Below are 10,984 nucleotides of genomic sequence, written 5' to 3'. Positions count from 1 at the left end.
GAAATTAATAAATCTTAACTACTGTTACTATTTACACCATAGTTTCTACTGACATCCCACTATCAGGTAAATCCTTCATCATGACTGAGTTTCAGGTACAGTCACAGATGTGAGACACAAAGTTCAGCTACTGCTCATCCCACTTCACTGCATATTGTTCTGTCCACCGCTTTTCTCACACCGCTACACTACTTGCACTGAAATTCAGAGCCTTAGGCAAACCAGCGGAGGATGACAGCACTGCCTCTTCAGGACTTTGACTGTCGCTCACAGTGCTCAGGACCCTCAGACTAGTACTTCCTGAACAAACCCTGATGCTTCTGGGGGAGCCCACAGTCTGCTAGCTATTAAAAACTCCGCAAAACTGGCCAAGTATTCAAGTTTAAAAAAATACATAAAATTACTATGATCAACAGGTGACAGAATGGCATTTTTACAATTCAGTTTACCCCCAAAAGCCTCAGCTAAAAACATTACAGCATGGTTTTCAAGATTAAGATCGAATTCTTACTCAAGACCTGATATCCTGAACTGCAGTCACATGTATTTCCCCTTCTGAGTTTCTCTCTAACCTCAAAGATTTCATAATCCCTTTCTCATAACAATTCTCATTTCTTTTATTAATCAATGCAGTTCTCCAGAAAAATTCCTCTCTAACTGCTAGTTTAAGAGCCTGCTCCCTATCAGGGAAGATGAAATCACACCTTTGCAATCCAACATGTTTATGAATAAAAGCTGTCTAGAAATTACAAAAGGAAAAACCCTGACTGGCTGGAAGAAATGTAAGACTCAATATGTATTCCACACTGAGGCTTGTAATTCCTGTAAATTGCTAATCCCTTTCTAAATAGACTTGACAAGACGGTAAGGCTCCATTATAAAATAATGGGCACTGAGGCAAAGCACACCATATACACTTGAGAAAGAAAAATAATATTTTTCACATTTATGTCATCAGGATGACTTCTGAAAATGTGCTTTGTAAAATAACACTTGAAAAATACACATGGAATGTTAAATGTGTGTATGTGCTTGAAACCTGTTTGCAGCAATCATGCAATAGCAGGTTATAATGCAAGTGTAAGTTTGGTATTACATACAGCTGTATTCACCTGAAGAACGAACGGTCAGCTCACACTGGGATTTGGACTGATCCAGTTTGGGTGTTTCAATGTCTCCAATTTTATTTAACTTATCTGTGGACCCCCTGCTGTGTAACTTGGAGGAGGAAGGATGTGGGTTCCAACATTGCTCAAAAAATATGACAACTATGGCTTTTGCAGATGACTTGGTACTGCTGAGCAGATCATTGGAAGGAATGCAGAAAAATACTGGAATTCTGGAGGTCTGTTGTAATCTAACTGGCCTGAAGAGACAAAGGGAGAAGCACCATGGCTCTTTCATCAAACCTATGGAAAATTCATATACAATCAATGACTGTCTTTCATGGATGATTAACAGCACTCCTCCCAATAGGATTGAACATGGTAGCTCTGAAAAGTACCTGGGCCTAGGTATTGGCCCATGGGCTGGAATATCGACACCACAACTACTGGAAAAAGTGAAGGGGTGGTTACAACGGATTGGGAAGGCCTCACTGAAGCCATTTCAGAAAGCTGAATTCTTGAAAGGATATACTGTTCCATGACTGACTGACTCAGCAGACCGGGCCAATGTAAAAGCTACGTACCTGGAAACTCTTGATTCGGCAAGTTGAGCTTCTGTCAAGGAAAAGTTACACCTACTGGCATGTACACTTGGGATGGTGGCCTGGGTATTACCAGTGTCTCAGGATTGATTGCTAGTGTACCAGCTCAAAGGCTACACAGAACTGAGCAGTTTTCAGAAAAGACAGTAAAGAGTGGTCATTAGGCAAGAAGGCATTGAGACAGAATATGAAAGATTATAGATTGCAGCAAGAGAAGGTAATGACAAAATCCCATCTATTTGGGAACCTAGAGCAGTCATGGTGATTTCAGAAGAAGCAGGCGGTGAGGAACCTGTCTCAGAATGGGAGGTACTCGCTCCAAGTGTCATCTTTTCGAGGCCCTGTAACTGGCAAGAACAGGAATTTGTGAATCGGACCAAGTTATTATCCCAGAGCCATGGAACTTTCAACTTTGAGAAGGATAAAATTAGTAACAACTGGATTGAATATTATAGAGGGATTCCCCACAGAAAGCTCATCACGGCGCTACAGCTAAGAGTTAATGTCTACCCCACAAGAGAATTTTTGGCAAGAGGCAGACAAGAGACTCAGATGAAATCTTGTCAGCATTGTCAGGCATCAAATGAGACCTGCTTCAATATTACTGGGTACCGCCCTGCAGTACAAGATGCTAGGGTTAAGAGACATAACCAACTATATGAAATGGTGGACAAAGCCAAAACCAAAGATTGGGTAGCATTCCAGGATCCACTGCTGAAAGACAAACAAAATGAATTATACAAACCAGATGTGGTATTCGTTAAAGGAGGTCAGGCCCTTGTGGCAGACATCACAGTTGGGTAGGAGAGTAAATCAACATCTCTGGCAGCTGCAGAGAAAATAAATACCAACATTTTAAAGATCAAGCTCAATAACTGACGAATGCCACTACTATTAAATTTATTGGCTTTCCTATAGGAGCACATGGCAAGTGGTGTCAAGGCAACTACAAACTGTTAGCAAAGTTAGGACTGTCCACCTCCTGTCGGGAAAAGGTCACTTGTCATCTGTCAAATTGGGAACTACTTACGTCAGTAGAATTTGTGCTTATACTTGCGAGTCAAGCACAGACTATTTCAAGATCTTAAAGAATTAATGAATTGTAGCTGTATGAAATAATGAATTGTAGATAGACAGAAAGAAATTTAAAGGGAGAGCCAGGCTCCACGGATGCCAAAAGGGTGAGTGAGACATGATAGGGTATTGATAGTATGTAGGGATGACAAGGAACTTGAAGACATGATGCATCATCTATCCTGCTAAGGCACTAATCACCAGTCTTCACCGAGGTGGGAGGGCTACCTTCACTTAAGCCAGAAAAGGAAGATGGATAATTTTATATATGTTCGATAAAGAGCAACCATATTCCATTTCTTAAATCTTGAGAAAGGTGCGACATCCAACACTTCACATGCATATTTTATTAGCAACTACCATGACGCTTTATCGTGCTGGTGACACTTGAGGGTCTTCAAGGTTTCTGCAGCGAGGGTCACCCGGCCCTGCCCAGCGGCGCTGGGCGGCCCGGGCCGAGGGGCACCCCCAGGCCGAGGGGCATCCCGACAGCGCTGCCCCCGACAGACTCCGCCGCCTCCCGCCACCTCTCCCCCGCTCGCCGGCGGTTCCACACGGACGCGGGGCATCCACACTTCTTCCCGAGGTCACGTCACCGGGCAACACACGCTTCCACGGGCAGGCCTGAGGGGGAAGGCTTTCCGCCTTGTTTGCTTGTTTTGGTTTTTTTATCTCCTGGCGTGATCCAGTCAGCCTCTGTCAAGCTAAAAGGTCCTGGTCTCTGACTGGACGGTTTAGCTGACAGCGTGGTGATAAAGTGCTTCTACCAATTCACTGATTCTCCCCAGTCTCAGAATGAACCTTGTTTCCTTCTGGAGAGTTTGCAAAATTAAAGAGTGCAAAAAAAGAGGTGGGCAGAATTATCTGTTCTCTTGGTATTTCATTTGCTAATCAGAACTATTTCTACTCCCCAGTTTTATTCCACTGATTAATCTCATATTTGTCTTGTTAACTAGGCAAGGCTTCAGCATGCTACCCCACTTGCACTGAAAGGCCTTTTTGTTTGGTATATTCTAGCCCTTTGGGTTTTTAGCTGTTCCCATCTCTTCCTAACTTTCAGTTTTTAACTTTTGCCTAAAATTAGCTAAGAAACAGTTCTTTCTTCTTTTTTTTCCCTGTTTATTTTCTATGCAGTATCCCTACCTGTTTCCAATACTAAGCAGTAGTTGGCTGTCTAACTGTAAATATTAGGTTAAAAAAGCTTATCTTACTAGGAGACATGAGTAATGCCATCCAAATTCAGGTACAAGAGTGATAAAAATAAGCAGATGCTCTCAAAACGCAGTTTTGCATGACCCTTCTACATAATCTGCAGCAGTCATCCAACTGCTGACTTATCTGGGTCTTTAAGTCATCCCAATAATACCTACGTAACGTTTTTCCTTATCTTCATCTCGTTCTCACTCAGGTTTCTCTTCTACTGCAACAGCGTATGCTTCTCACTGCAGTATTGTCCTTTTTCGGAAAGAATACAGTTCAATGTTCCTGCTGTGGCATAGTCCTAAAGATGCACTCCTAACCTGTAGCTTTTTCCCCATCAAATTACAAGCAAGTTTCTATTATTACTTCTAAACTATTAATATGTTTATTTGTGAACAGGAAGACTACATATTTAAAAGACTGTGCTTCAAAGGACTTGAGTTTGTTGCTTCTAGTTCTTGAAGAACCAGATCCTTCTCATTAGGCAAATAATAATCAGAAGACTCGATGTATGTTATTTTTTAAAAAACTGCAGTGTAGTACAGAACAACAACAAAAATGCCTTAAGGAGCCAACTCAAGCAGAAATACACATGTTCAAAATCTCACTGAAATCCCTTCTTCAAAAACAAAAAAACAGCAAAACCCAAATGAAACCCCAAACAACTACCTGCAGCAAACTTCAAGATATTTGGAAAGACAAGATCAACTTTTTGAAGATTCTCTGCACATGGCAACATAGGTAGTATCTATTGCTGTGTAGCCTGATCTCCCTTTGCATCAAGTAATAAAAAATGGTACATTCTTTTTGATCCTTTGTGTTTGTATGATTTCCCTACCTCTTACGAGGCTTGGGTGAGTGTGCGTGTTTCATTTTTCAGCAAAAGCATCTTATTTAATTGAGGATTAGTTTATATACAGCTGGCAAAAGCATACAGCAATCAGACAGTATCACAGACGACAGTCCTCAATATTTTCAGTCTGACAACGTGGAGGGTATAATAAGGGAGACGGCTCCACATCATCACTAAATGCTCACAACAGACAAATTGCAGATTTATTGTTTGACGATAATTGTTGAAAATGCAGAAAAGTCAAGTAGATTACTTTCTATGGCTTATTTTCTTCATCTGAGCATATGCTGTGTGTTTATTTTGAATGTTTAACTTTATGCTGTTTAATTGCTGTGAAGCTGCTACAAGTTAACTTGGGTTTACCTGAAGCTGGAGATGACTTCTGAGCGACTTTTATTGAAAAGTACATATTGCATCAGTAGTAGTAGTGGCAGCCAGGACTACCAATGAGTGATAATTTTTGATTCAGAATAATGAATTCTCCATCTACTAGAGTAATTTAGACATACAGTAATTTTCTTTTTACTGATGGATTTTTTTTGTAACTTATGTTCGCTTCATTGCTCATCTGGTTTATTACATCCTCCTAAAGTTAAGTTGTTGCACCCTTAACACTTCTGAGCTGTGGCAGAAGACTGTTGTTGGCCACTTCTTTTCACTCTCCTAAATCAGCCATACAGACGCAGTTTGTTTTGATGAGAAAACTGCTAATTTGGTGACTGATTCTGTCTTGTGTAGAGAAAATTCATCATCTTTGATATCTATTATGAAAATGACAGTTTCATTTCTTTGAAAAGAGACACTTTTCTTTGAAAACAGAGCCAGTATTCATACAATATCACTGATTTGATTTGGTTCTAGAAGTACTATGCAAGGATTAAAATGGTGCACGTAGGCTGAGATAGAACTTTTTAGTGAAGATATTTGAGTCAAAGGGTGTGGTCTGGTGTTTTGTTTTGTTGGTGGGGTTCGGGGGTTTTTGAGGGGGGGTCAGAAACACAGTATGTTATCTCTAATGAGATGATAGGGTCTCTTGATTCCTTGCCACACAGTTCTGATGAGGGTTAGGCAGTATAGAAAATTGTTTTGCGGTGGTTCCAGAAGCGCCACTCACATTTGCTTTCCTGCAGTGTTGATGCTGCCCATTGAGGAATGTCAGCAAAATAGAAGCATGTGAATGGAATAGGTCACTTTTACATAGCTGATATTATCAGTTCACTTAGTTATGCTAGCTGTGAAAAAAACCTCTGTTATAATTGTACTAGCAGCTGTACATGCATAAGGTAACTTTTGCTATGGAGTCAGTAACTGTCTTCCACCTTGCAGCAGCTATCAATTATATTTTTAAAATAATAAAAAAATCTATATTGAGGACTAAACATCGCCCGTGGACTGATGCTTGGTTTCCTTTTAATGTTTGTAGAGATGATTTTTGTTTGCAGAATTCTCAGAAGCTTGGGGAATGTGGAGAGTGATTTTCAAAATTAAGTAGAGATTCTTATACTGAGAAATTTAGACTGTTTCTGACTATGGCAAAATATACTTCATTATGAAATACTCAGAGGAGAATGAAGTGTCAATCTCTATTACTTTCTGTGAGAAAATAAGACAAATTTCTTTCAGGCTGGACCATTAACCAAAGTGACGATTTGTAAGGACAAAGAAGGAAAACCTAAGTCTTTCGGATTTGTCTGCTTTAAGCATAAAGAATCAGTGCCTTATGCAATAGCTCTACTGAATGGAATCCGTTTGTATGGAAGACCAGTTAAAGTGCACTATCGGTTTGGTACGTTTAGTAGTCTTAATGATTAAGTCTTTGTAAATGTTTAATTATTTTTTTAATTACCGTTCTTGAATCCTACAGTCGAATCCTACAAAGATAACGATTTATAGTTGGAACAAATTACAGGGTTTTTTTAGGAAACAAAAACTTCTTGTGGCTTTTGTATAGGGAAAGATTCGGTCTTTGTATTTTTTGTTTACTAAGAGAATACAGTAGCTTAGTTCAGAACGGCATAACTTGCAAGCCAGCTCGGACCACACAGTGGAAAACATAGCGACACAGGTTTTCATGCCAGATTACATTTAGGAATCAGGCTGTGACTTGCAGTCTGGCAGGAAAAGTTGATTCAGTAAGTGCCCCAACTATCAAGCTGTTTGATAGTTTTTATACTAAAGCCACAGTTATCAGAGCTGTTGTTTTAAGTAGAAGAGATTGTAGTTCAAAGAATATAGTGACATCGTTTTATGTTTATGAAAATAAACCACCTAGAAAGATAATGGTCAGGCAGCATTTGTAACCCAAACATTTAAGGACTCATGTTCCCACTATGCACTGCATCACTCTTTTACTTCAAAGGCTGTACAGAGCATTTGCTGGGTTTAAGCAGAATGCCTGAGATTCCTAAAATCAGAAGCATCTCCCGTGTCTGTAACTGAATGGGAATTATTCTGTTCTTGATTACACCAGCAGCCCTGATTTATGCTTTTGTAAGTGAATGAATGATAAATGAATGTTTTCAAGCAGTAAAATTATGCTATAGATTATCTGCCATAAAATAACACCTTACCTTTATATACTGCCTTAGATATACTAGCACACTACAGATGACACAGAACACTATTGTGTTTTTAACTTAATTGAACAGTTGTAACTGAATAGTCATTATGCTCCTGTCTTATTTACAGGGAGTTCTCACTCATCAGAACTAAAGAGCCCTACACATGGTTTTGAGAACAATATTGACTTATATTCACCTTCATATAGGTAACTAGGATCACATGTGAATGAACTGTATGATTATAATTTTTAAAAAATCTTAAGAAAATCAGTTGATGTGATAGAGCAGTCTTTAGGCTTTTCATTAAAACAGCTGTTGCATGCTTTTATTGCATCCCTATTGATGACTTGTAATGGACTGTAGTTAATTTTAATGTTTGTTTGTTTAGCTTGCTAGAGGTTCAGCTAGCTTGAATTTTCCATTCTTTATTTGTCTCTGCAAGATAAAGGACCATGAGAAAATACTTAAATACAGTGTTTATACTTAACAGTGTTTGCAGTTGTTACGGAGAAAAACATCTGACAATGGAGTTAAGCTTTTCAAACCCCACTAAGTTTATATCTGTATTTTTTGTGTGTATATGTACAAGCAGTGTCATAGGCATATGAATTGCACAGGTATAAACCTGTTATAATGGAAATTGGGACACCCTAGATCCAGTAGTTTTCAATGTTTCAACATTGTTTATTTACAAATGTGACAGTACTCTCTGTGGAAGCTAACCTCCCATGGTGGAATCCAGAACTCTTTTGCATCAGCACTTAAGTACATGTGGGGATTACTCTAATGGAGCCTTTGGGTGTATTTGCCTTGTTCTATCAGTTTTTTGATGGAAGTCCAGTTGTTAATTCGCCTCTAGGATATTCTCATTATAGCCCAAGAGTTAAGTCTCAGCACTCTGTAAACGGTATGTGGTGAACATCTAATCTCTGTACTTTCGCTTGTTTTTCTTAGGTATCAAGACCCTCATGGAAATCCTCCATTTCCTGTTATTTCTTTTACAATGAACAGTAGTTTACCTCATGAACACTCAGGCTTTCAAAAGATGGTGAGTTTGTGTTAAAAGTTAAAAAATTGTGAGTTTTTTTATGAAGTTGAATGTATTCTGCATTTCTGCAAACAACGGTGCTTATTTCATGTCTCAAAATGTGGTTTAGGCTGCTAACTTTGACGGTTTAGGTCTGTTTATTTTAGCACTTTAAGAACAAGGGATCTACCAAACCAAACTGTTTTCTTACTGCAGGATTGTCTTAAAGGTGTATAGCTTAGAGAGGCCAAAAATGTAAAAGTCTGCAGACGGAACTCTCTCCTGTACTGCATTCCAAATCAAATCCCCTTAGTGAGACAAGCTAACCTAGTAAAATTACAACCATGCAAGCTGTGGCTTCTTCATATACAGCTAATTCAGTCAGTGAACCTCTTAGCTCTTTTACTCAATTCAGAAATGTCCAGCAGAAGTTTGAAATGTCCTAAAACCAAACCTAAAACTCACCCAACAGACCACCACTGCCCAAGTTAGGGCAACAGTTTGAGGGTTTCTGGCCTGAACCTTTACATGCCCCTGCAGTTCTCATGTTCATTATTTACTTTCATGGCAGTGGGCAGTGAGAACCCATACTGCACTCCCCTTTTAACAGCCTCTGGTGCACCGCACCGTTCTTGTCCTAATCTCTTTTGTCTGAGATACTTCACAAGGCAAGGGAACTGGTCTCTTCGGATGACAGCCTGTGGACCAAACCCTAATCACCAAACATATGGAGCTTCTGAATCTGATGAGTATGGATCGGTAGGACTGAAGAAACCCAGCATTTAATGTGCGGTATCAACTGTGAACGGTACTGCTGCCACCCAGTCTGACTGGGGAACGGCCAGCCCTTTGTAACTAGAAAGGGTGAAGTCTGCAGTCTAGGCAGGAAAATAGAGATGATCTGTTCCCTGCTGCATAAATGTGGTGGTGGTCCGACTCCCCTTTTCCCAGACTGTGCCCTCAGAAGAGCTGGTGCTTGCACAGTCTTTGTGATCTCCCCCACTGTGCTCACCCCTGAACCACTTCCTCAGTCACAATGCAGTAGGTAAACGCCAAGAGACCAAATGCAGCAGACCAGCACACACAACCGACTTAATCCCCTTTTTCTGCTTGCTACAGAGATAGTATTGCAGTAAGTCTCCAGGGATAGTTTGTTGCAGCTCCAGCAGGAAGTGATCTCATCACATGTACAACACCTTCACAAGTTACCTCATCATTACTGGGGTGAGCCAGGCAGGTTACCTACATGGAGTCTGCCTGCACATCTACTCAGACATGCTTCCCATCATTTTTCTGGTTACTGCCAGTGAGTAGAAAGCTGCTCTTTTCTGACACTTGTAATTCTATTTCTGTATTTGGGCTGTGCATTTTGTATGAGAGGGACTCTTGGGGTACCTTAGGGACTGTAGCAGTAAGCTGGCATTTACTGCATTCTTCCAAGTGCTTTGATATGTGGATTCACTATACCTTGTTGGAACACCTCGTTCCACATTAACTGTAAAATTAGTTAAACCAGGTTAAAAAAAATAGCAGCTGTGCATGTCTTTACATTAACAGTAGGCACTGCAGTTACAAGTGCTTATAAAATAGAGAGATGATGTAAGGAAGGCCACATTTGATTACCTTACACAAGGACTAACTGGCAGTTTAATCTTAAATCAGATTATGTCTCTGTTCTAACTTTGCAATGAAAAAAAGTCTACTTTCTCCAACTAAATTAGTTGATAAAATATATAAGCTTTTTCTCAAACATTCTCTGTTATTTTATAATTTATTAGTATTTTCACTGTGTAGACTGTAATGCATGCAAAATTAAACTCTTCAGAACTTGCTCTTTACAGTGTTAACTCAAGTTTCTGTTTCTTTAGATGAACTATTTTTTACCACAGCAATACACAGTACAAAGTCCAGTGGGTCAAAAGTTTCCTTGCGATAAGATGACTCCACCACTGCCTTCAAATTTATCCTTTTCTCCCTATCAGAATCAAGCTGCAAAATTTAAGTCCGCACAGAGTTCTTTTGGATTGGCCCTGCCACATTCAAGTGACTGTGAAGTGCACCAGGTGGATGAAAGCACCTCTAAAAGAAAGAGGGAACAGCAAAGTTGTGACGATGACAGTAGTATTGAGGATGACAAAACGAGGCAAAGAAAGCATGACCAAAAGTACAAGAAGCACAAAGCCAAGAAAAAGACGCATTAATACTGTGTAACTGGATTAATCTTTTAATTTGCTGGTTTTGAGAGAAATATTTCATCTTTGCACTTTATTGAAAAAGGAATGTTCAAGATTCATATTTTTTTTGAAATGTGTTATACATAAAGTATACTGATACTTTATTTAATCTCAACCTATTAAAAGAGGAAAGTACTATTTAAGGTATAGGAAAGGAAACATTTAAGAAGATAAAGTTTTCCTAGGTTTTTTCCTTCCAAGAATCTTGGAAGACTATTATTTCACTAATGTAGAAACTTTATGAAAATACATAATTTCAGCCATTTCCATCACTTATGGAATGTATTTGTGTGAATGGTGCAAGAATTTTCTGGAGCCACTGAAGAA

The 10,984-nt window shown here is 39.4% G+C and overlaps 1 protein-coding gene across 1 annotated transcript; it reads left to right on the top strand.

Annotated features, from left to right (window-relative positions):
- Positions 1-1,966: 1,966 nt before the first annotated feature.
- RBM11 (RNA binding motif protein 11) lies at positions 1,967-10,978 on the top strand. Its single transcript, XM_026846749.1, has 6 exons — positions 1,967-2,508; positions 2,627-2,738; positions 6,444-6,621; positions 7,524-7,602; positions 8,351-8,444; positions 10,292-10,978. Exons 1-6 carry the CDS (start codon positions 1,967-1,969, stop codon positions 10,622-10,624), a joined length of 1,338 nt encoding a protein of 445 aa, XP_026702550.1. The 3' UTR covers positions 10,625-10,978.
- The last annotated feature ends 6 nt before the right edge of the window (positions 10,979-10,984 follow it).

Source organism: Athene cunicularia (assembly GCF_003259725.1).
Source record: "Athene cunicularia isolate RWA chromosome 1 unlocalized genomic scaffold, athCun1 chr1_part1, whole genome shotgun sequence".
NCBI lineage: Eukaryota > Metazoa > Chordata > Aves > Strigiformes > Strigidae > Athene > Athene cunicularia.
Note: the sequence above shows the minus strand (reverse complement) of the source record. Positions and strands in the feature narration are given on the sequence as shown.

Excerpts from the sequence above, each read along its gene's own strand:
- RBM11 (XM_026846749.1), top strand. The coding sequence starts at position 1,967 with ATGGTGATTTCAGAAGAAGCAGGCGGTGAGGAACCTGTCTCAGAATGG. Across the intron at positions 2,509-2,626 it reads GTGGCAGACATCACAGTTGG|GAGCACATGGCAAGTGGTGT; the intron begins GTAGGAGAGTAA and ends GCTTTCCTATAG. Across the intron at positions 7,603-8,350 it reads TTATATTCACCTTCATATAG|GTATCAAGACCCTCATGGAA; the intron begins GTAACTAGGATC and ends TGTTTTTCTTAG.